The sequence below is a fragment of the Ovis canadensis genome, chromosome 1 (genome assembly GCF_042477335.2).
Source record: "Ovis canadensis isolate MfBH-ARS-UI-01 breed Bighorn chromosome 1, ARS-UI_OviCan_v2, whole genome shotgun sequence".
In the NCBI taxonomy this organism is placed as follows: Eukaryota; Metazoa; Chordata; class Mammalia; order Artiodactyla; family Bovidae; genus Ovis; species Ovis canadensis.
The window spans coordinates 90933988-90960264 of NC_091245.1; the positions used below are offsets into that span (position 1 = coordinate 90933988).

Genomic DNA, 26277 nt, shown 5'->3' on the forward strand with positions numbered 1-26277 from the left:
CTGCTCCTGGACAATTAGTACCCTGTTCCTCTAACTGAGCTGGGTCACCCCAGCTGACGTGTCCCTGAGAGATAGGAGCCAGGGTCCTGATTGGGGTGGTCTGTCTCCTCCACCCCTTCCTCTCTGCCCTCCCCTGAGAGGCCCATATAAGGAGTGAGTAAGGAACGGGCATCCAGAGTCAGACTATCTCTTTAATTATCATCCAGAAGTTCCAAGAGAAACCAGCTCATTCCAGTTCCCACCACGCAAAACGGTGCAAGTCGCTCAGTCATGTCCGACTCTTTGCAACCCTGGGAAGCAAGAGACCAGCCTCACCTGACGAGGGCTCACTGGTGCTCTGAATGGAGCACCTCCCGCCATGCAGAGGCCCTAAGCAAAACTTAAAATCCCGTCTCCTTGTTTTGGGGGGCGTGGGGGTAAGCAATGAATGAGTGCTCTGTTCATAATGATGGAGATCAGAATTATGATTTGTTTGCGAGTTTTTCATTTTCTTTCACTTTCTCGAGAAGCGGCTTCAGTGCAGGAAAGGAACAAGAAAAAAAAAGGGAACTAGTATTTAGTGAGCATTTGTTAAATGCAGCAGGATTCTGTGTTAAGGGCTCTCATGAAATTGCTACCAGTTGCACAGAACCTGTTCCCCTTTCTTAACATATAAGGAGGAGATATGTGATTCTCCTTTGATCAACACAAGACCTGGGTGCAAAGGTAGGTATCTCCATTCAGAGCACCAGTGAGCTTTCCTCAGGTGGGGCTAGTCTCTTGCTTCCCCAGGGACACACAAGTTTATCTGTTGGCTGGGGTCCATGAAAGCCTCTTTCACCTCCCAGGCTTGTGGGCCCCTCCACACACACACAGAGGCATATGTGGAATCTGGATATGTGAATAAGCAGGATATTATTGCATACAATGCAGTGTAAACCAGAAACAGATTTGACAGTTGCCTGTTAAATGGGACATTTGTATACCCTAATACCCAGCATCTTATTTCTCATACATACATAGGGAAATGTTAGGACTGTGTACAGAACACATGTACAAAAGGTCTTGGTATCATTGTTCAAAGTGAAATAGTAGAAGTAGAACATTAGAAACAGTAGGATTAGAAACAATGCCAGCATCTATCAAAAGGTGAATGGGTGAACAGATAATGGCATATTCACTGTATCAGCTGGGACCCAGTCTGGAAAGCAGAAGTTACACTTTCAATTAGAGAAGTTAATATAGCATGTTGTTAGCAGATGCCCCGGAGGGCTGAAAGAAGACAGGGAGTGCTGAGCTCGTCCCTTAATAAAAGTCAGAAAGCAGCTCCCTGCTTTCTGGAGAAGCAAAGGTGGAGAAGCAAAGGGTCAGGAGAGGGTTATATAGACTTCGCAGGAGCTTGGAGGAAGAGCTCTAAGGAAGTGGAACTCTGACCTCCGAGGACCCCACCTACTGCTGCCTCTGAGAGGAAGTGAGAGGTTTGAGAGGAAAGAAGAAAGGACTGGAGGCTGGGGTTAAGTGCCACCACTGGAGAATCGCTGGAAGGAACCAGCAGGGATGGAGATAAAGGGAGCCTTTTCTTCACTCCTCCACCCTTTTTCTTCAGTGCTCCCCGTTAGCAGAACCTGACAGATGCCAACTGAAAATGCATCAAGAACCTAAGCGCAAGAACTTAAAAAAAAAAAAAATTATCAATTTATTTTTCCTTCTGGCTGTGCTGGGTCTTCACTGCTCCACCAGAGTTTTCTCCGGTCGCGGGGCTGGGGATGCCACTCTTCATTGCAGTGCACAGGCTTCTGGCTGTGGTGCCTTCTCTTGCTTCCGAGCGCAGGCTCCGGGACATGCAGGCTCTGTAGTTTCGACTTGCCGGCTCTAGCGCAGAGGCTCAGGCTCAGTGGTTGTGGAGCATGGGCTTAGTTGCTCCTAGGCATGTGGAATCTTCCTGGACCAGGGATCGAGCTGGTGTCCCTCGCATTGCAAGGTGGATTCTTAGCCACTGAACCACCAGGGAAACCCCAACTATACACTTTCAAATGGCTAATTTTAAAAGGAAAATTGGGATTAAAAAAAAAAAGGCAAGAGAAAATATGAAATTTAGGACAGTGGTTACTTCTCATTTGGGGAGAAAGAGGGAATGGGATGAAGAGCAACACAGAGGAAGATGCTGGTTGTTGATATTTCACCTCTCTTGGGTTGCAGCCTCATGGGTGTTAACCATATTATGTTTTATAGATAATATTTTCTTATCTTATGCATGTATCATGTTTCGTATCTTATGTATCTTTCTTATCGTATGCCTTTTAAAATGCATTGTTGTTCAATCAGTCATGTCCAACTCTTTGCGAGCCCACAGACTGCAGCATGCCCGGCTGCCCTGTCCTTCACTATCACCCAGAGTTTGCTCAGACTCATGTCTCTTAAGTCGATGATGCCATTCAACCATCTCACCCTCTGTCGTGCCCCTTCTCCTCCTGCCCTCAATCTTTCCCAGCATCAGGGTCTTTTCCATTGAGTCAGCTGTTCGCATCAGGTGGCCAAAGTATTGGAGCTTCAGCTTCAGCATCAGTCCTTCCAATGAATATTCAGGGTTGATTTCTTTTTGGATTGACTGGTCTGATCTCCTTGCTGTCCAAGGGTCTTCTCCAGCACTACAGTTTGAAGGCATCAATTCTTCAGCAGTCTGCCTTCTTTATGGTCCAGCTCTCACACCCGTACATGACTACTGGAGAAACCATAGCTTTGACTGTATAGACCTGTCGACTAAAAAGAGATGTACAACTTGGGAGTTGTGAGTTAAGTTTTATTTGGGGCAGAATGAGGATTGCAGGCTGCGAGGCAGCACCTCAGATAGCTCTGAGAGACTGCTCCAAAGCGGCAGTGGGGGAAGGTCAACATATAAGGTTTTGGTGAAGAGGGAGTTCAATACCATTAAGCATTTATTTTATAAAAAGTTTGTTGCTATTCACGAGGACCTGATGTCACCATGAAGGGATTTAGTGCTTTTCTAGATATGAGGACATGCAAGGATTGGGATCATAAGATCTGTTCCTGAAACATCCATCTGAAGATCTGTGCCACCAGACTCCCTTGAGCACAGAGTGCCTTACTCCACCCTGAACTCCCTCAGTGGGTGCTCAAGGTCAACAGTTTTGCAGGGTTTCGTCTCCGCAGAGGCAGATGGCGAATGCCCTTGTTGTTCAGTCATCGGCAGCCATCTGCGCAAGTGCCAATCTGTAGTTGACAGACCTTTGTCAGCAAAGTGATGTCTCTGCTTTTTTTAAACCTGTCTAGGTTTTAACAGCTGTCTTGGAGACCCCGGTTTGATTCCTGGGTCAGGAAGGTCCGCTGGAGGAGGGATAGACTACTCACTCCAGGATTCTTGGACTTCCTTTGGGACTCAGTGAAGAATCCGCCTGCAAGGTGAGAGACTGGAGTTTGATCCCTAGGTTGGGAAGATCCCCTGGAGAAGGGAAAAGCTACCTACTCCGCTATTCTGGCCTGGAGAATTCCATGGACTGTGTAGTCTATGGGGTCACAAAGAGTCGGACACAACTGAGCAACTTTCACTTCACTTCTAGGTTTTAAAATGCGTAGAATTTTGAATTTGAAAATATAAATGAGAAAACATTCAGAGGTAAAAGGAGGGAATGTAGCTTGGAGGCAGGCCAGTTGGAATAGTGGACGTGGGCAGTGCAGAGCCCTGACATCTGTGGGACAGCCTGGGAGGGGCTCCCGGAGGAGGGCAGTTGGGGTGCAGGAGGAGGGCAGCCCGGGACCCTGGCGGTGGGGCTGCAGGTCTGCCCTTGCCCACGCGAGGGCGCCCCACGCTGCTACATCTAAGCGGCGGTGGCGGCCGGGCGTGCCAGGATGGGCTGGGGACAGGAAAGGAGAGTAGCCCGGGAGAGGCCTTCTGAGGAAAGTAGGGTGGAGGAGAGCATCCTGTCCACCTACAGACTGGCCCCTCAGGTTTCTTGTGTGGTCAAACCTTGAAGACAGTCGGTGTGAGATTCGAATGGAAACAGAGCCGGCTTTCAGGCTGGGAGGAATTCATGGGAGTCTCCATCAAGGCTGCCTGTGGGGGGCGGGGTGGGCGTTTGCTGTTTATTGAGGGGTGTGTGGTATGCATGTGCTGCTTGGGAGTGACTATCTAGGTTAGAGGGTGTGGGTGTGTGTTTTCCCCAGGAATATAGTGGAGAGTGGGAGCAGGGCGCGGAGAGGGGCTGTTCCTGCTTCCCTAGGCTCTGAGGCTGGCACAAACAGGAAGAGGAACCTGCAGCAAGATCCAGCTGCTGAGGACTCAGAACTTTTCCCCCTCAGGAGCCCCGGGTGTGAAAGAGGAGGGAGGAGCCTGACTGCTGGCCTGTGGAGGACACCTCCCTCAGTCTGGCCCAGCAGGACTGGGGCCTTCCTCGTGGGTCTGCAGACACCCCCTCCCCCACCAAGCCTTCTAGTGGTGTGGCTCAGCACCCAACGCTGGCATGCCACAGCGCTGCCAGACCCTGGATCCTGCCTCTTCCTGCTGCTCAGGGACTTGGTGTTACTAACTTGTGCCCCAGGGCAATAGCCCAGCAGAGGTCTGTGACCTGAGAAACCCTGCTGACCTCACTTTAGGCCAGAACATTTTTTTTCTCCTAAAACCAGTGGCAGGGAGCCCAGGTTTGAGGAGGGTATGAAGAGTGGGAGAATAGGCCATCTCAAATACACCTCCAGGGCAGAAGGATTATTTTGAGCTGATTATTTTCAGAAACTACAGACAAAGGAAGCTTCTGAAAAACAGTAGAAATGATTCTTTTGAGAGAGATGTGCATTTATAAAAGAAATCTCCATTTGCGAGGGTGTCTCCCCCAGTGGGTGGAGAAGTTGACTATAAATCACAGAATTATAAAAATCTGTGGAAAGGGCGTTTACTTAAATCTACATAACAATCCTTCCCCTTGTTTACTCTGCTTTTCCTGGTAATCTCCCAGAACTGGCTTCCTCCCTGACCCCCTCTCACCTTTGCTTCCTCTGTTTTTGGCGGAAGGTAGTGTTTAAACTGCTAGCTTAGGCCCCTTGGGAGAGTTAATTTTTTTCTCCTGGGTATCTCCCTGGTGTACAAGTATATGTGAATAAACTTCGGTTTCTTTCTTATTTATCTTTTTGTTTACAGAGGTCTCAGTCGAGAGCTCAGAAGAGTTGAGGAAAGTTATTTTTCCTCCCCTATGGGGGATGGGGGTGAAGGGGGTTGGGGGCACAGCTAGGGGGACCTGGAGGCTCCTCCCCATCCCACCAGTCACAGCTACTGCGTGTAAAAGTGCTCTGTGGGCTGTATCCTAGAGCCTCAGCCCAGAATTTGAGAGCATTATAGTGGAAATTAAGCCCAGGGTGGGAGCCTCTGGCCAGTAAGCTGAGGCCCCAGGCAGTGTCCCAGAGCAGAGGAGAAAGTCCTGCAACTTCTCAGTCAAAGGAAGAGGAGGGATAGGAAGTCACAGGTGTCCTCTGGATGAGCAGGACTTTGAGGTGCCAGGAGACACCCTATGGGGGAGGGAGAACAAGAGCGAGGCTCCAGACGTCTCCCCAGGGGCCTGGCCCTGGCTCTGTACACCTCATCTTTCTAGGCGCCTCATTTCTAGGTCCAGCCAAACAACCATGAGTAAGATGTGAGAGAACAGCATCCTTCTGGGATGGGACTACCCTGGGGAGTAGCGGAAACCTGGCTGGTTCAGGGAGCAAGGCTTAATGACCATGTAGTCATTAAGAAGGCATTAGTGGGCTTCCTTGGTGGCCCAGTGGTAAAAGATCTGCCTGCTAGTGTAGGGGGACATGGACCCGATCCCTGGGCTGGGAAGACACCACCTGCCACGGGACGGCTGAGCCCAGGCACCACAGTGACTAAGCCCTTGCTCTAGAGCCCAGGAGGACAAACAGAGAAGGCGCTGCAATCAGAAGCCTGCAAACTGCTAGAGAGCAGCACCCACTTGCTGAAACCGGAGAAGTCCCAGCATAGCGTCAAGACCCAGCACAGCCATAAATAAATAAATCTTAAAAAAAAAAAAAAGGCATTAGCATCAGTCCTGGGTTGGTTGAAATTTCACTCAGCCACCTAGTAGCCATGTGAACTTAAATGAGCAGATTACTTCATTTCAGTTCCATCATCTGCAAAATGGGGACAATAATCACATTGCAGAATTATTAAGATTTAGAAATTAGGAGTGTGGAATGCTGAATCAATAGTAAATGCTGTTACTATTGAAACTGCTGCTGCTGCTGCTGAGTCACTTCAGTAGTGTCCGACTCTGTGCGACCCCATAGACAGCAGCCCACCAGGCTCCACCGTCCCTGGGATTCTCCAGGCGAGAACACTGGAGTGGGTTGCCATTTCCTTCTCCAATGCATGAAAGTGAAAAGCGAAAGTGAAGTCACTGAGTCGCATCCAACTCTCAGCGACCCCATGGACTGCAGCCCACCAGGCTCCTCCGTCCATGGGATTTTCCAGGCAAGAGTACTGGAGTGAGGTGCCATTGCCTTCTCCTATTGAAACTGACCTCCTGCCAAAAAAAAAAAAAAGAGTTCTTCTGCTGAGTTTATGCTTAATCTCTCTATGCAAAACTTTATTCCCTTTCTTGTCCCACATGTGTTCCCTTCAGGATTGAGGATTATCAAAGAAAAAAGTGAATTGAAACCTAGCAGGGGTCTCCCAACTACAAAAAGCCTTTCCATTTGTTTGCAGGAAAAGGCCTTAGTCTTCTAGGCCTGAGTAGATTCAAGCAGTTACTGACTAGGGAAGTGAGGGAATGCTGAAATAAAGGAGAAGCAGCCAAGAGACAATAGTTGAGTGATAAATCAGAGTCCTGATATATAGCAATCTGACATATATCTTTGAGTTGTTCTGCAGGAACTGAGACCCCTACTCAGGTGGAGGTCAAGCTGAGCACAAGCACACAGATCCAGAGGTAGGAACCAGAAGGCTGGTGATTAAGATTCCTGAATTATCACCCAGTTACCTCACCACCAGCCAGTCAGAAGAAAGTCACGCACCCTGCAGCCCTTCACCCCAAACGTTGCCTTTAAAAACACTGCCGTGAAAGCCAGCTGGGAGTTTGGATCTTTCGAGGGTTCAAGCCGCCTCTCCGCCTTGCTGGGCCCTGCAGTAAATGCTGTGCCTGCCTTCATCACAACTTGGAGTTAGTAAGTTGGCTTTGCTATGCCATGAGCAAGCAGACCCAAGTTCAGCTCGGTAACACTGTCATTATTTTCCAGTGCCCAGACCCACGTAGGATGGATGGCTCCAGGCCTCTCTCCTAGGCTCTGACCAAAGCCAGCCTGTAATTTGCCTGCACTACCCTACTGTGACGGTGAATCGCTAAGAAGATGCTATGTTATGACAGGGGTGGATTCATGTCTCTCTGTTGAAAAGAGCCTCTGGGGGAATTCATGTCTCTTTGCTGAAAAGAGCCTCTGGGGAAATGCCTTGATTCCAAAGGCCGAGTCTGTTGGATGGTGGGCCTGTCCTTTCATCAAGAATCTCACAGCAGAAGGAACATAGAGCTTTCAGAGAAGGAGACCGGGGATGGCGTCTGTCTCCACTGCCTGCCCCAGTACAAGCTGGGAGCCCAGGAGCTCTGTGTAAGGCTGTGCTGATATCCCTAGTACCTTTCCTATCATGAGGGTCAGAGGTCAGGGGTCAAGACCCTTTGGCTGGAGGAGGAAGAGAAAATGGCCTGAACTTAGGCTTTGCTAAATTGTAACTTGTATGTATAGCTTTCCCCTTCTCTCTGCTCTGGAGTCTCTCAGACATCCAGTTAAAACTCCCTTAGGTGAGGTAGGGAGATGACTCCCTGGTTCATAGCGCATAGTTGGTTAATAAATGTTGCTGGAACTGAATTGCATACAGCCACTAAGGTTGATGGGAGGGAAGGGGCTTTATGTGAGTTCAGTCTACAGGCAGGAGCCTGTGGGTGGGCACCACCCAGGATCAAGTGCCAGGAGTTGATGGGGGCCCCGCCCTTCCAGGTGTGCCTGCTGCTGAAACCTGGCAGCCACCCTGGGTTTCTCCCTGTTCCCACTCCCACCTTACTCTGTCTACTCTGCCTTGTAAACTCGATTGAATCTGCTCAGCCTTTTCTGTTGTCCTCTTCTTGGCAACCCTATTTCCAGCCCAGACTACTGTAACACCATACCTGAAACCCCCGCTTCCAACTGATAGCACAAAATGCATCAAAGTGACATTACTGAAACCAGAATGGGAGCTCCTTCTCCCTGCTTAAACTCTACTATGTGTACCCACTGCGTTTCCTTGGTGGCTTGCCTGCCAATGCAGGAGATGTGGGTTTGATCCCCAGGTCAGGAAGATCCCCTGGAGAAGGAAATGACAACCCAGTCCAGTATTCTGGCCTGGGAAATGCCACGGACAGAGGAGCCTGGTGGGCTACAGTCTATGGGTCATGAAAGAGCTGGACACAGCAACTAAACAATAGCGGGCATCCCCATTGCCTACAAGATAAAGCTCAAATTCTTCCAAAAATGACATGTAATTCTTCCAAAAATCTCCATGCTCCTTCTTTCTTCTCCTTTCTTATACACGCCCCACCCCACCCCCACTCTGGGCACTGGGCAGACTTAACTGTCCACTAGTGGGGAATGCCAAGCACTCTTTCTTATCTTCCAGGGCTTTGTATATGTATATGCTTCCTCAAGGTGGAAATTAGCATAGACACACACATATAGACACACACACACACACACACACACACACACACACACACACACACCCTATTTCCTCCTGCTTAGTCTGGTTCATTTCTGGCTCTCCCTCAAGCCTCATATTAGACTCCGCTGCTACTGGGACCTGGCGCTTGCCTCTGTCCCCTCCCCGCCCCACCAGTGTGGGCCTGGGTGCCCATTCTGTGCTCCCAGGCCTTCACAGAACACTCGCGCATCAACTCCTTGCCTTCGTGATCCCAGCGTTTGCTCCCCTGCACTCTCCTCGCTACTTCAGGATCTGGCCCTGCCTAGTTCACTGCTGTATCTCCAGGCCCTGGCCCAGCGCTTGCACGTGGCAGGCATGTAGCCATAACCACTGTAACATTTGCCAGAGCCCAGGACCTGGGAGGGTGCCTTCTGGCATAAATGCGGTTAATCCTCACATGGTTAAGTAGCACCCAGAATCCATCCCCACCTGTTTCCTGTCCTTAGAAGCGGAAAGCTAAAGCCTCACCTCCCAGACTCACTTCTCCAGGAGTGGTGGGTGCTCACTGGGAAACCCTCCCATGGGATTTGGAGGGTGGAAGGGAACCAGAGACCGCCTTCCTGCTGCTTTGGCTGCTCCCTTCTGGCAAGCAGGGTCACACAGATGGGCATCATTTCTGGCAGCATGTCCAGTGTGCGGTCCCCACTCCTAGCGGCAGCAGTGGAGCCGCTGCCTGCTCCCGGGATCACAGCCAAGTCAGTGTATCCTGAACTGAGAACTCAGGTTGCCAGTGGCAACCTCCATTTGCCCACCTTCCTCTCCTGCCCGGGACTAGGGAGCAGATCTCCAGATACTCAGCCTTACCTCCTCCCCTCCTCCATCCAACCATCCCATAAGCATCTAGCCCCATCCGTCTCATCACTCTGTTCAAAACACCTCGAGTGATTCCTATTTCCTGCAGTGAACTCCGGCTGATATGACTGTTGTCATCCATATTTTACAGATGGGAAGACCGAGGCACGGGAAAGCAAAGTGGTCTTCCCAGAGCTACACAGCCAGTGAGTAGTAGGGCCAAGCTCGAAACCGATATTCCTGAGCTCCGAGCTGTTAGCCCACCAGGCTCTTCTGCCCATGGTATTCTCCAGGCAAGAATACTGGAGTAGGTTGTCATTTCCTTCTCCATGGGAACTTCTTGACCCAGATGGAACTTGCGTCTACTGCTTTGGCAGGTGGATTCTTTACCACTGAGGCATCAGGAAAGCCCTCCTGCCAGCATACCCTCTCCTGTTAGGCAGCTAAGAGTATAGAGGAAGCCAAAGGATTATCCTGTGAGGAGAAAAGTAAATCAAAGCAGTTGGTTGATACCTAAATACTAATTCCTTTAGTATTTAAAGGACACCAGTGTTGCTGACGACATGTGTGGGCAGCCAGTGGGCTAGCCCCTCTCCCTGGACAGATCTTCCTCTGGAGTCTTCACTCATTTATTCATTCATTCTTTTATAGATTCAGCAAATAAGTGCTATCATAATCAGATCTCCCATGCCTCACAGAGATGTTCCAGGGGGAAACAAGTCTTCTACGTTTCGTTGTTGGCTAGTCCCCTTTCAACATCCCCTCTTTCCACAGGTGGACACCAATTTCTTAGCAATGACTCCAAGCATGCTAGTTGCCTGTGAGACGTGGGGAGTGCTGCTGGATCACCTATGCCTGTAATGAGGACTTATTCCTAGAGATCTGAGATAACTCGGATGTTGATTCTCCACAGCCACAGGTCTGCCAGCAGAAGTTCAGCCAAAAGGTAGGAAGGGAGGGAAGGGAGCCTAACAATGGGTGTAGAACACAGATGGTTTTTCATTCACTTCTCTGAGGCTGTGAATAGGCTTCACAGGATCTCCTGTGTTTGTCCCTTTATCAGACCTGGGCTTGGAAAATGTTGCTGGTAATTCACTTGAGCTCCTGAAGGCCACCTTCTGGGTTTTTAGGGTCCTCATCACACTGTATTGTAAGCACTGGTTTTCTGTGGTTGCCCTCATCAGACAGAGACTGTGTTCCTAGTCTAACCCAGGGCCTTGTACATGGTCTGCGTCTCACACTTGCTTGCCAGTCGTTTCTACCTTGGTGCCAACACAGGTCTCTCTGGATGCTTTCCTCCAGGAGAAATGTTGCTTTCTCTTTCTCTACCCAGCTCAAATCAAAAGGGCTCAACAACTTTGCATGTTATCCCCTCTATCTCAAGGAGCTCACAGTCTGGTTCAGGTTTAGAAAAGCAAACTGACGTGTGCCATGCAGTGCAGTGCCAGGAAAAACTATGACAGACTTTGAAATGGGCACAGGCTCACTGGATGTTCTTTCAGTGGAACGCTCTGAGTTGTCTAGGATTCCAGGCTGTCTGATCCTCTAGGGGACTAACTGCACATTTGATTGTCTTTTTGCTGGGCCGGTTTATAACTCTGCAGTGATGGAAATTAACTTGTAGAGGGCTGATGATGGTGCACATGCTTCCTGTCTGATGTGCGATACAAACTGTTTCTGTTCAAGGCAATGCAAATGAGTTTTGTCCAGTAGAGAGTTTGTTGTTGTTCAGTCAGAGTCATGTCTGTATCTTTGCGACCCCATGGACTGTAGCACGCCTCTTCCCTCCACTGTCTCCAAGAGTTTGCTCAAATTCCTGTCCGTTGAGTCAGTGATGCTATCCAACCACCTCATCCTCAGTCGCCCTCCCCTCCTTTTGCCTTCAGTCTTTCCCAACATCAGGGAGTTGGCTCTTTGCATCAGGTGGCCAAAGTATTGGAGTTTCAGCATCAGACCTTCTAGTGAATATTCAGGGTTGATTTCCTTGCAGTCCAAGGGACCCTCAGGAGAGATAAGTCTCTGTGAGTCCAGTTCTCATTTAAAAGTTGTAAGATCTTACTGATTCTTTCCTTAATTAATGAGTTATATAAACATGTTAATTTTATTATTTCTCTATGAGAGGCTTGATTTTACCACTTTGAAAATTATGCTTCAGTGGTCACTGTTTGTGACAGAGGCAGTGAAAATAGGTACTGAGTATTTATTCTGTGTCAGGTTTTATAGTTATTGTATTTAATTCTCATAGCAGCCCTATAAGGTAAGTTCTCTTTATTAGCTCCATTTTATAGATATAGAAACTGAAGCCTAGAGGTTAAGTAACTTGCTTAAAGACCAAGAGATAATCAGTGGTCTGTCTGTACTTTGAACCCAGAGACCTGGGATTTGACACTAAGATTCATGTTCTAACTGCACTGTAGACAGAAAGACACTCAAAAACAAATTGGGGCAGCCACTGTGGAAAGCAATATGGAGGTTTCTCAGAAAAACAAAAATAGAGCTACCATATGACCCAGCAATTCCACTCCTGGCTATATGTCTGAAAAAAAAAGTACTAATTTGAAAAGATACATGCATCCCAGGGTATATAATAATAGCATTATTTGCAATGTTAAGATATGGTAACTTCCCAGGCAGTCTAGTGGCTGAGACTTTGAGTTTCCACTGCAGGGGGTGAGATTTCGATCCCTAATCAGGGAACTAAGATCCTACATGCCATATGGAGTGGCCAAAAAACTAAAAAAAGAAAGGATACGGAAGCAACCTAAGTGTCTATCAACAGATGAACGGATAAAGAAGTGGGTATACATGCGTATACACACACACACACACACACACACACACACACACACACACAGAGTGGAATACTCATGGGTGGTCCTGCTGTCAGTCACTAAGTCCTGTCTGGCTCTTTGCAACCCCACAGTCTATAGCCTGACAGGCTCCTCTGTCCATAGGATTATCCAAGCAAGAATACTGGAGTGGGTTGCCAATTCTTCCTCCAGGGGATCTTCTGGACCCAGGGATTGAACCTGCACGTCTGGCATTGGCAGGTGGATTCTATACCACTGAGCCACCTGGGAAGCCCACAGGGGAACACTATTCAGTCATAAAAAAGGATGAAAACTTCCCATCTTCAGCAACATGGATGGACTTGGAGGGTGTTACACTAAGTGAATTAAGTCAAAGACATACTATATGTTACCATTTGTATGTGGAATCTTAAAATTACAGTAAACCTGTGAATAAAACAAAGAAGCAGACTCACAGACATAGAGAACAATCTAGTCCCGCTACCAGTGGGGAGGGAGGGGCAATATAGGGGCAGGAGGAAAAAATGTGTTATCAAGAAGGGATGCTATGAAATCACATGTGTGAAACTTTTGAAGATTGTAATGCGCTCATCTCCTCCTGAGAGAGCACCGAAATCGCGACTAGCTGTTGAAGAACCATCAAAAGGAGGATGGCTGGAACCCACTCCCAAAGACAACGAAGAGACAGTAGGAGGGGTGCAGGCATGATAAAATCCAATCCTAGACCTGTCAGAAGGGCGACCCACAAACTGGAGAACAGCAATACCGAAGTAAGTCTCCCACTGTTGTGACAGTTCCTAGCCTCATATCAGGCTTCCCAGCTTGGGGATCCAGCAAAGGGACTGGGAGTCCCCCGGGAATCTGACTTTGAAGGCCAGTGAGATATGATTACAGAACTTCCACAGGACTAGGGGAAACAGAAGACTCTTGGGGGACACAGACACAGCCTTGTGGACACTGGGACCCAGGGGAAAGGAGCAGTGGCCCCACAGTAGACTAAGCCAGACCTGCCTGTGAATGTCTGAGGGTCTTCTGCAGAGGTGTGGGTCAAGAGTGGCCTGCCGCAGGGGCAGGGGTCCTAGCGGCATCTGTCCTGGGAGACACCAGTTGGCCTAAGTCCCCTTGGAGGTCGCCAGCAGCCCTGCAACAGAGCCTGCGGACTCCAGGACTGGGTTGCCTCAGGACAAGCAACCGGGAGGGAGCTCAGCCCCACTCTTCAGCAGACAATTGGATTAAAGACTTACTGAGCATGGCTCTGCCGACCCAGATTTCCCCATAGCAAGTCCCTCCCATCAGACACCTTGCACAAGCCTCTTATCCTCATCCATCAGAGGGCAGACAGAAGAAGCAAGAACTACAATGCCACAGCCTCCAGAACGAAAACCACAATCGCACAAGGCTAACCAAAATGATCACATGGATGACTTGTCGTGGCAAAGGGGCCTGTGTAACTCAATGAAGCTACGACAAAACGTGGCCCACTAGAAAAGGGAATGACAGATCACTCTAGTATTCTTGCCTCAAGAATGCCATGAACAGTATGAAAAGGCAAAAAGATATGCCACTGGAAGTTGAGCCCCTCGCCCCCAGGTCAGTAGGCATCCAGTATGCTACTGGGCAAGAGCAGAGAAACAGCTCCAGAAATAGAGCTGTGCCAAAGTAGAGACAAGGCTCAGCTGTGGATGTGTCTGACAGTAAAGTCAAGTCTGATGTTATAAAGAACAATATTGCATAGAAACCTGAAATGTTAGGTCCATGAGTCACGGTAAATTGGAGGTGGTCAAGCAGAAGATGGCAAGAGTGAACATCAACATTTTAGGAATCAGTGAACTAACATGGATGGGAATGGGCAAATTTAATTCAGATGAGCATTATATCTACTACTGTGGGCAAGGATCCCTTAGAAGAAATGGAGTAACACTCATAGTCAACAAAAGAGTCCAAAATGCAGTACTTGGGTGCAGCCACAAAAACAACAGAATGATCTGTTCATTTCCAAGGCAAACCATTCAAAGTCACACTAATCCAAGTCTGTGCCCCAACCACTAATGCCAAAGAGTATGAAGACAAACTTCTAGACCGTCTAGAACTAACACTCAAAAGCGGTGTCCTTTTTAAAATAGGGAACTGGAATGCAAAAGTAGAAACGCAGGAGACACCTGGAGTAACAGGCAAGTTTTGCCTTGGAGTACAAAATGAAGCAGGGCAAAGGCTAACAGAGCTTTGTCAAGAGAACATGCTGGTCATAGCCAACACCCTCTTCCAGTAACACAAGAAACAACTCTGCACATGGACATCACCAGACGGTCAATAATGAAATCAGACTGTACAGAGTTTCTCCATCTTTTATATTCTTTGCAGCCAAAGACGGAGAAGCTCTACACAGTCAGGAAAAATAAGACCTGGTGCTGACTGTGGCTCAGATTGGGAGCTTCCTTTGCAAAATTCAGGCTTAAATTGAAGAAAGTAGGGAAAACCACTAGGCCATTCAGGTTTGGCCTAAATCAAATCCCTTATGATTATACACTGGAGGAGGTGAATAAATTCGAGGGGCTAGATCTGGTAGACAGAGTGCCTGAAGAACTATGGATGAAGGTTCATAGCATTGTAGAGGAGGCAGTGACCAAAACTATCCCAAAGAAAAAGAAATGCAAGAAGGCAAAGTGGTTGTCTGAGGAGGCCTTAAGGATAGTTAAGAAGACACGTGAAAGGCAAAGGAGAAAGGGGGAAATATACCCAAATGAATGCAGAGTTCCAGAGAATAGCAATGAGAGATAAAAAAGCATTCTTGTGTGAACAATGCAAAAAAATAGAGGAAAACAATTGAATGCGAAAGACTAGAGATCTCTTCAAGAAAATTGGGGACATCAAGGGAATATTTCATACAAGGATGGGCACAATAAAGGAGAGAGACAGCAAGGACCTAACAGAAGTAGAAGAGATTAAGAAAAGGTGGCAAGAATACACAGAAGAACTATACATAAAAGGTCATAATGACTTGGATAACCATGATGGTGAGGTCACACACCTAGAGCCAGACATCCTGGAGTGTGAAGTCAAGTGGGCCTTAGGAAGCATTACTACAAACAAAGCTAATGGAGGTGATGGAATTCCCGCTCAGCTATTTCAAATCCTAAACGATGATGCTATTAAAATGCTGCACTGAATACTTCAGCAAATTTGGAAAACTCAGCAGTGGCCACAGGACTGGAAAAGGTCAGTTTTCATTCCAGACCCAAAAAGGGGCAATGCCAAAGAATGTTCTAACTACTGTAAATTGTGTTCATTTCACATGCTCACAAGGTAATAGTCAAAATCCTTCAAGCTAGGCTTCAACAGGAACTGAGAACTTACAGATGTACCAGTTGGATTTAGAAAAGGCAGAGGAACCAGAGATCAAACTGCCAACATCCACTGGATCATAGAGAAAGCAAGGAATTCCAGAAAAATGTCTACTTCTGCTTCATTGACTATGCTAAGGCCTTTGACTGTGTGGATCACAACAAACTGTGGAAAATTCTTAAAGGGATGGAAATACCAGACCACCTTACCTGCCTCCTGAGAAACCCCTATGCAGGTCAAGAAGCAACAGTCAGAACCAGACATGGAACAACAGAATGGTTCAAAATTGAGACAGGAGTTTGCCAACTTTGTCACCCTACTTATTTAACTTCTATGCAAAGTATATCATGCAAAATGCTGGGCTGGATGAATCACAAGCTGAAATCAAGACTGCCGGGAAAAACGGCAACAACCTCAGATATACAGATGACATACCACTATAATGGCAGAAAGCAAAGAGGAACTGAAGAGCCTCTTGATGAGGGTGAAAGAGGAGAGTGAAAAAGCTGACTTAAAACTTAACATTCAAAAAACTCCGGTCCCATTACTTCATGGTGAATAGATGGGGAAAAAGTGGAAACAGTGACAAATTTTATTTTCCTGGGCTCCAGAATCACTGTGAATGCTGACTGTAGCCATGAAATTAAGACACTTGCTTCTCTGAAGGAAAGCTGTGACAAACCTAGACAGCATATTAAAAATCAGAGACATTACTTTGCCAACAAAGGTCCGTCTAGTCAAAGCTATGGTTTTTCCAGTGGTCATGTATGGATGTGAGAGTTGGACACATCTGAGCACTGAAGGAAGCTAAGCACTGAAGAACTGATGCTTTTTAATTGTGGCGCTGAAGACTCTTTAGAGTTCCTTGGACTGCAAGGAGATCAAATCAGTCCATCCTAAAGGAAATCAACCCTGAATATTCATTGAAAGGACTGATGCTGAAGCTTCAGCTTTGGCCACCTGATGCAAAGAGCTGACTCACTGGAAAAGACCCTGATGCTGGGAAAGAGTGAAGACAGGAGAAGCGGTTGACAGGAGGATGAGACTGTTGGATGGCATTATTGACACAATGAATTTGAGCAAACTCTAGGAGATAGTGAAGGACAGGGAAGCCTGGCATGCAGCAGTCTGTGGGGTCGCTAGTAGATACATGCCTTTGCAACTGAACAACAACACACTACAGAATTTAAAGAATCCTTCATTCAGTTAAAAAAAAACAACAGATCAGCAGGACAACAAAAAACGATCTGGGGACTCAGATAAGGCCCCCTGTAAAAGCAGGGATCAACCAAGTTTCAAAAGTCAGATAGGAGTCGGTGCTGAGGAGAAAGGAGGGAGGGGCTTCTGCTGTTGCTGCTAAGTCGCTTCAGGCTTCAGTCGTGCCCGACTCTGCGTGACCCGTAGACGGCAGCCCACCAGGCTCCCCCATCCCTGGGATTCTCCGGGCAAGAACACCGGAGTGGGTTGCCATTTCCCTCTCCAATGCATGAAAGTGAAAAGTGAAAGTGAAGTCGCTCAGTCGTGCCTGACTCTTAGCGACCCCATGGACTGCAGCCCACCAGGCTCCTCCATCCATGGGATTTTCCAGGCAAGAGTGCTGGATTGGGGTGCCATTGCCTTCTCCGGAGGGGCTTCTAGGCATTAGCATTTAGGAAGGCAGGGGTCTGAAACAAGGTCTTAGTTAAAGAACTAAGTAATTCAGTTGGGCTGGGGAGCAGGGTGTGGGCTGAGGACTGATCTGATGCAGAAGCTAATTAAGAAGGGCCCTATGGGTCCTGCTAAGGACTTTGGACTTTATTCTCAAATTACAGGATTTAAAGCAGAGTGAGTGATCAATGAGTTTTATCTTTATTGCTTTGAGGTTATAAAGGCAGCTGAAAATCTGGCCTTTTTAGAAAAGTCTTTTAGCAGCAGTGTTGAGACTGGATTGGAAGTGGAGAGAACTGATAGGGAGGCTGTTAAAAATGAAGCCTATGGCAGGGAAGAGGGCACTGTAAGGAGAAACAGTAAGTAAAGTATAAATATTTGGGCAACCATAGAGGAATGTGGGGGTGGGAATGGGGAGAGGTGTGGAAGGGGCTGGGGCACAGGTAGTTTAAGCTCACAGCTCTGTCTGCTGCAGGCCTGTTTATGCTCATTTTTTAAAGTTAACTGATTTATTTGGCTGTATCAGGTCTTAATTGTGGCACACGAGATGTTCATTGCATCATGGGGGATCTTTCCTTGTGGGGTAAGGACTCCCAAGGGTTGTTTTTTTCTTTTGGTTTAGTTGCTCCATGCATGTGGCATGTTAGTTCCCCAGCCAGGGATCAAACCTATCCCTGCATCTCCTGCATTGCAAGGTGGTCCTTGTTTATGCTCATTCTTAGCATCTGAGAAACAAGATAGCACTGGGAACTTACAAGGTTGTTACCAAAAAGTCTCTAAAGTTCCCATGCTGAAAAGTATATATAAATAAGGCCTAACACAGAAGAGACCCCGGTTTCATTCCTGGGTCAGGAAGATGCCCTGGAGGAGGCTCAGGATGCCCACTCCAGCATTCCTGGGCTTCCCTGGTGGCTCTGACGGTAAAGAATCTGCCTGCAATGGAGGAGACCTGGGTTCGATCCATGGGTTGGGAAGATCCCTGGAAGAGGGCACGGCAACCCACTCCAGTATTCTTGCCTGGAGAATCCGATGGACAAAGGAGCCTGGTGGACTACAGTCCATGGGGTCACAAAGGGTCGGACACGACTGAACGAGTAAGCATAGCATAACATGAAAGCACCCAGGTGGCACTAGTGATAAAGAACCCACTTGCCAATGCAAGAGATCCAAGAGACATGGGTTTGATCTCTGGTGGGAGAGATCTCCTGGAGAAGGAAATGGCAACCCACTCCAGTCAGTGTTCTTGCCCGAAGAACCCCATAGACAGATGAGCCTGGGGAGATCATGAGTTGCAAAGAGTCAGACACGACTGCAGTGACTTAGCAGGCACACATTTTTGTTTTGGTTTCAAAGGAAAAAAAAATTAGAAAAGATAGGGAAAGATAGACCACAATGACAAGAACTATTACAAACCTTCTCTTGATAACTATGGATGTACAGATTGTCAGCATACCAGGTGATTTTTAATCACCTCCTGGCTACTTAATGGCTGCTAGCCACTTCCTCTTGGGACCTGGCCAGAGTAAGCTCCGGAAATGCAAACTTTTAATTCTGGAATCAGTAAAGCACATTAGGAAAGGAAATCTCACAAGTAAAGAAATCACATTATGAATTCCAAGGCCAAGGAAAATGACTGTAAGTCAGATTGTGAACTCACTGGGGTCAGGACCATTGGTGCAGAGTCCAAGTGACTGGTCTCTATTCATCCTTCAAGATTACCCAGGATACAACCTTTCTCATTCTTGTGTTTCCAAACTTCCATGCAGTACAACCTTCAGCTCCAGCGGCTGAGCTGTATGCAGGGGCTGGGGAGAGTGGTAAAACCCAGTTAAAGGGTATTTTTCACTTATACCCACTGGTGATACAGTGGTAAAGAATCTACCACCTGCCAATGCAGTAGATGCAAGAGACAGTGGTTCAATCCCTGGGTCGGGAAGATCCCCTGGAGTAGGAAATGGCAACCCACTCCTGCATTCTTGCCTGGGAAATCCTATGGACAGAGGAGCTTGGCAAGCTACAGTTAATGGGGTCACAAAGAGTGGGACATGACTCAGTGACTGAGCACACACACAACACACACCCTAGGATACTGCATGAATCAGATGATATACTGGAAAGGCCTTTGTGTACTCCAGTGACTGTCTGGTTGATGACAACTGACACTGTTTAATTTTTAAAACTACTATGAGCTCAACTAACACTACTGTTCATTCAACTGTATGCAGTGTACATTCACAATCCTCACAATAATTATGTTTAATTTACCAAAGAGGCTTAGACAAATTAACTTGCTCAAGGGTATATACTTTTTTGTCCTCTTTAGGCCCTCCTGAGATTGGGTTAGAGACTTCTCCATGTGATGTCCTGTCACAGCACTTACTATGCAGTCTTCCCTCTGGAACAGAAGCTGTGGGTGCCAGGAACCCTGATCATTATTATCCCTTCTATCTAGAAACCAGACAGGCACATAGATAGCACTCCAAAAATACTATTTAGGTGAATGAATTAATGAAGGTTTTATCATATATCCATATTCCTGTTTTCCTTTTAACTTGCTCTTCACTGTCTGTTTTCCCTTACTACAAAGTAGCATGTAAAGACATTATTACGTTCATGGCTGGATTCTCAAAACTTTGAACAATGCTTGGGAACTAGTAGTTCAGTTAAGTCACTCAGTCGTGTCCGACTCTACGACCCCATGGACCGCAGCACACCAGGCCTCCCTGTCCATCACCAACTCCTGGAGTTTGCTCAAACTCATGTCCATTGAGTCGGTGATGCCATCCAACCATCTCATCCCCTGTCATCCCCTTCTCCTCCCACCTTCAATCTTTCCCAGCATCAGGGTCTTTTCCAACTAGTCAGTTCTTCACATCACGTGGCCAAAGTATTGGAATTTTAGCTTCAGCATCAGTCCTTCCAATGAATATTCCGGACTGATTTCCTTTAGGATGGACTGATTTGGTCTTGCAGTCCGGGGAACTATCAAGAGTCTTCTCCCACACCACAGTTCAAAAGCATCACTTCTTCAGCGCTCGGCTTTCTGTCTAGGTTTGTCATAGTTTTCCTTCCAAAGAGCAATCGTCTTTTAATTTCATGGCTGCAGTCACTACCTGCAGTGATTTTAGGGCCCAAGGAAATAAAGTCTGTCACTGTTTCCATTGTTTCCCCATCTATTTGCCATGAAGTGATGGGACCAGATGCCATGATCTTAGTTTTCTGAATCTTGAATTTTAAGCCAGCTTTTTCACTCTCCTCTTTCACTTTCATCAAGAGGCTCTTTAGTTCTTCTTTGCTTTCTGCCATAAGGGTGGTGTCATCTGCATATCTGAGGTTATTGATATTTCTTCCGGCAATCTTGGTTTCAGCTTGTGCTTCATCCAGCCTGGCATTTCACATGACATACGCTGCATATAAGTTAAATAAGCAGGGTAACAATATACAGCCTTGATGTACTCATTTCTCAATTTGGAACCAGTCAATTTTCCCATGTCCTGTTCTAACTGTTGCTTCTTGACCTGCATATAGATTTCTCAGGAGGCAGGTCAGGTGATCTGGTATTCTCATCTATTTAAGAATTTTCCAGTTTGTTGTGATCCACACAGTTAAAGGCTTTTGTGTAGTCAATAAAAGCAGCAAAACTTTGCAATATGTTGTACCAATTTATTCAGCCACCAACTGATGACAATTTATTATTTAAATCATGTTATCAATGTAGTAGGGAAAAATTCAAAGCTCATCAATCTTTCAGTTTACATTAAGAACATTTACATTTAAGAACTAGGTAGAGAGGACTTCAATCATGACTGGCTTCTCATTATATTTCTGCTGTTTTTATTAATCAGGTGCCTTTTCCTTGTAGGGGTAGTGAACAAAGACCAAGGGCTTTGGGATTCAAACCTGCCTACTTAAAGAGCACCACTCTCATGTGGTGTTAGTTTCCACTCATTACCAAAGAGGAACCATTACATTTGTAAGAGTAAAAGGAGGATAGGTCTAAAAGGAGTTTGATCATTTAGCTAATAGTCTTACCTTTTAAGAGTCACTCCCAAACTATCCTCTGTGAGGCTCCACCCACTTTGGGAATTAGAACAGCTCAATTTTCCCCCAAGTACTACATATCTTTGATATATATATATTTTAAATAGGTGCTTACATTTATTAAGCCCTTGCCTAATACAAGCTGTCACATATCAACTAAACTTCATTACAGCCCTGGGGCAACAAATGGCATTAATTATTAACACCTTTACAGAAGAAAACACCTGATGCTTAGGCTTGAGGTCACATAGCCTGGCAGTCTATACTGTTTGAACCCTGGCAGTCTATACTGTTAAACATACCAGTAGGCTGTGATTTCTTTGCTAGCTATTCCAGTGTCTTCTAGCAAGTCACAGTAAAAAGCCAGCAGAAAGTAAATCAGTGCTGTATAGCCAAGAAGAGATATTCTACTGAATGACTGTCACAACGGCCCAGACTAAGTGGGGAAAGGATGACTGAAATCTGAAATCCTAAAGCTAAAACACATTTCAGGAATGATGTATTTGAAACCGCCTTAGATGCTTCTAATCTGAAGCAACTTGGCTTAATTGCTCACATTCGGGTAAGCCAGGCAAGCTTGGGCCATTACTTCCTCACAAGTTTTCATAGTAGCCGAAGTCTGTCATTAACCTCTTTCTTCAAGTACCTGATCTGATTATTAAAACAAGCCATGTTGCAAAGGCAGACATACACTGTTCACCTTTTCTCATCTTTCCAACAACAAGGGGGCGGGACGAGTGACGCACACCTGATAATTAAATATATATACTATGAACCATTTCCTAGGGAAGATGTAAAACCTGGACATTGAGGTTTTTCATATAAACCAATTCTGAATTTATCAATCTGAAATTCAATACAATAAAACAAGAATAAGATTATTCATTAGTGTGGTTAAACCAGGGATAAAAATACCTCCCTGAATTTTCTAGTTTTAGCATCATCCTTTTCTGAGTACTTTCTGTAGAAATTATTTTGAATAGGTCAAGACGATTTCAGTTCTCAGAAATGACTATAATGTGACAATATGGTCTCGTTGCCATGGTCATCTGCAACTGTCCAGTCTACCAGTTTCTTAAACAATTTTTCAGCTTTGAACTGAGACTATTTCAGAGCATACTCTTGACCAGTCCCCAGCCTCTTTGGGCACAATAATCTAGAGAGCTATATGTTTCGTGACTTAGCAGAGTGTGGGACAGAGGGAAGCAAGGATAGGCAGGTACTCTATTTTCCCAAAGCAGCCACTGAAACTCTGTCAACTGAAATAAAACTTAAGAGGTCTAGTCAGGCCTCACATGGAGCAAGGGACAACAGACTGCCCAGTCAGAAAGCTCAGCTGCATCCAGTGTTGAAAACAGCACTGCAACACGAGAGGATTAGCTGATTGTTAGCAAGGACTAGATGGCAGAGTAGGCCTATATTGGGCTTTAGTGTTGGCTCTGTTACCAAAACTGATCCTGAATAAATCCCTTAAGCCTGTGTCTTCAGTGGGAAAAAGTCAGAGTTGGATTGGGTGGTAAAAGGTTTTGTTTAGTCCAGCTTTGAGCCAGTTTTTAACCTTTTGCTTCTGAATACAGCAACTTGAGAACCCTTCCTCCTAATAAATGGTGATCATTCTGCACCAAAATTTCATCACTTCACTAACAAGTTTCAGTTAGTGGAAAAAAACTAGGCAGCGTCTTATGTATGGATGTTGCTTAACAACTGGGATGGGGGAAAATAATCTTATACTCCTGGTTTACTCCCCCACCCCACATTTTTTTACTTACTCAGGATGATCCTCACTTTTATAGAAAGGGAAAGAGGCATACAGAGGTTAGGTCTGTGGAAAATGGCCGAGCCCAAACTGGAGCCAAGCCTGTCAACAATCACAGCAGGCTTCTCCCCTAAAATTCCTCCTCCATCTGCCATGATACCTGAGCACAGAAAGGGAGTTTTCATTGTGTCCTTAAGATTAAGATTTGCTCTGCTTTCAAAATGCTTTCAGAGAAGTAGTTTTAAAAAATTTCTCTCCTGCTTGCCTGGGAGAAGACGTTAAGGAGAAAAATCAAAATAAGCCATATATACAAATTCCAATGCACATGTGCTGAATTATTTAACATTAGCAAGGGCCAGATTGAATCTTGATAATGAAAATGAAGACACACAATATTTTCCTCAAGAAAATAAACATTTGGAAGAAGAAACATTTCTTAAAAAAAAAAAGAAAGAAAAGTTTTATTTTAAAAAGCCAGCCTGTTAAATAAGGTTTTATGTCTATGCTTTCACACTGTCAACCGCAATATTTTTAAATGCATTGAATATAATTCATTGAATGTCTAACATTATCTTCCTGCTGCAATTTAAAAGATACTAGGTTAAAAAAAAATTTACAGTTTTTATTCTGGTTTGTCCCCCTCCCTATCTATATACTAAACCCATTTCTTTACATTTCAGATCAAGTGAAAAAGGGTCACAAAATCTTTAGGGTTGTGTGAGGAATAAGAATATGTCCGATAATTCTAAGAAAAACCTAATTTCCTTTAAGGCCTTATCAGAAAAAGAAAAGGAGTTATGTGTTGATAAGCCAAAATAGCAACTTCTCTCCCTATCTTATCCCTATTGGTTTCTGTGGGCCACATTTCTATGGTTCTTTTTAATTAGCAAACACTACACAGACTGAGTGTCTCACACTCAGTGCTAAGCTAGATATGGATATAAATGAAACCACTAGGAATCAAAGGGATAAAATTCCAGGAAAACAGCAACCAAAAAGGATTCCAAGTCTCACAGTTTAACTGATGTTTTGGAAAAGTTTAAGATGAATTCAGCTGCTGTATGAAATAGCTTTCTACATTTAATTTAGTGAGGAGGCACTAATACATAGTTGTATATTTTAATACTAATTTTTACATTGAAAAAAATAGTATGTAATCTCAAAAAGGGCAATTATCTATGACTACACAAAATGTATCTTTGGAAAGGGGAACAAAAATAGTAATTTAATGAAATCAACTCTCAAGCACTTGACTTCTAATAAGCAACCCAAGAAAAGATACTGGAGGGTTGATGATGAGTAAGTACAATGCATCCTGAAAAGCCAAGATGTTTTCAAAGCTTCATGCCTTAAATTTCCTAAATACATATCTAGCAGGCACATATGCCAAGCAACTACTGATGCTAGGAAAATATTTTAGTCAGGGTTTTATAAAACCACCAACTTCCAAATCTTCTAGTGACAATATGAAACAAAATGTATTTAAAATTTTAGATTTGCCTCAAAGCAGTTATTTTTATTTGTAACGGAACACTGAAAATGGATGAGTTAAGCAGAACAGTTTTAATAGTTAAGGCTCCCTAAAGACTAAAACTTAAGGCACGTATTATAATCTTCATGACACTGTTAAATGCAAAGATTTAAACAAAGAAACGAACACAGAAACTGACTTCCTTTTCTCATTCTTTTTCAACCACTCCCTTCCCAAGGCTAGGCATTTTTAATCCAGGCTACTGGTAAGGAGTGAAACAAAAATTCCATCAATAAACCCCTGGTATGATTCCCACAGAAATGTCCAGTATTTGCATTGAGCACCACTGGTAGATCACAGGCCAATAGAATATTTTGGGTCATGAGCTGCACCATTTACCCTTCAGTCCCACAGGTTCAAACTGGACTCTCCGCCTCTCTGAGGTCTCCTTCTGTGGCTTTTTGTTCTGGAGATTCTGCTGCATCGGTGACTTCTTTTGGCTTCTCAGCAACATCTACATTGGTCTCCTCGTCTTTACTTTCCTTTTTCTGCTGCTTCTCAGCTTTCTGTTCTTTTTCAAGAAGTCGGTAATTGATGCCCATGCCAATGAAAAGATAGATGCCTGCGACAATAAGGATTATGCCACATGCCCAGTATGTGTATTTATAGTCTCCATATATGTCATTGAGACGACCTGAGGAATGTAAAAAAAAAAAGTTATGAGGGCAAACAATTATACCTTTTCCCAAATAAATTTTAAGGATCCATTCAAAGAGCTCATAAATGCCAAATTAGTGTAAAAAGAAACTGCTCAAAATTATTTGATCTTTTGTCTATGATGTCACACTGATTTGGGATGTCCCCGCACATTGTTATCTTTAGCAACTTGAAAATTATTAAATCGTGGTAATTTTGAATTGCAAAGTCCTTGAGGTCACCTGGGGCTCTCTAGTGGATCAGACAGTAAAGAATCTGCGTGCAATGCAGGAAACCTGTATTTGATCCCTGGGTCAAGAAGATCCCCTGGAGAAGGGAATAGCAACCCACCCTAGTATTCTTGCCTGTAGAATCCCATGAACAGAGAAGCTTAGCAGGTTACAGTCCAAAGAGTTGGATATGGCTGAGTGACTAACACTTGAGATCACGTAAAATCAGTTTTCTCAATATACAATGGAAAAATTTGCTCAAAAGAGGTTTGTTTAAGAGTCTTGCCCAAGGCCACAGGCCAATGCACTTTTTCTGACATCAGCATTTACCAAAGAGCATTCCTGGGGACACTCATCCTCTGCTAAAACATTAACTAACAACAATACTTTCCACCATTCTAACCTCACACCAGGAAGATTCTATCATCATTTCCACTGTATAACATAAAAGCTGAAGTACAGAAACTTTAAAGAAGGTCACAAAGTTTTAAGTGAAACAGGTTGGCTTTAACCCCAGTGAGTCTGACTCTGAGGCATGCACCCATAACCTCTGTGCTTCAGGCTACCTCCGTCATGTTTCCATAGTCAAGTAGATTTGGAAATGACACACCATAGTCTTTTTTATTCGTATTTTTATGAGGTCTGATATTAAAGAAACTTATTTAAAGAAACTTTGGAAAACTCTACACATATAAAGGATATAATAACCAATTCAAATATGATTCCATATGGTTTTCCAATGGAGGGCATCACTCACTCAGCAATACTTAGTTTCTGTATATCAA

General features: G+C 45.3%; 1 protein-coding gene across 2 annotated transcripts in view; it reads right to left on the minus strand.

The window, feature by feature from the left end:
• Positions 1-20940: 20940 nt before the first annotated feature.
• The window catches only part of SLC16A1 (solute carrier family 16 member 1), a 32428-nt gene continuing 27091 nt past the window's right edge, over positions 20941-26277 (minus strand). For both annotated transcript variants that reach the window (XM_069601217.1, XM_069601218.1), the window contains exon 5: positions 20941-25260. In XM_069601217.1, the coding sequence (XP_069457318.1) occupies positions 24983-25260 (278 nt within the window). In that variant the 3' untranslated portion in view covers positions 20941-24982. The remainder of the gene's footprint in view (positions 25261-26277) is intronic.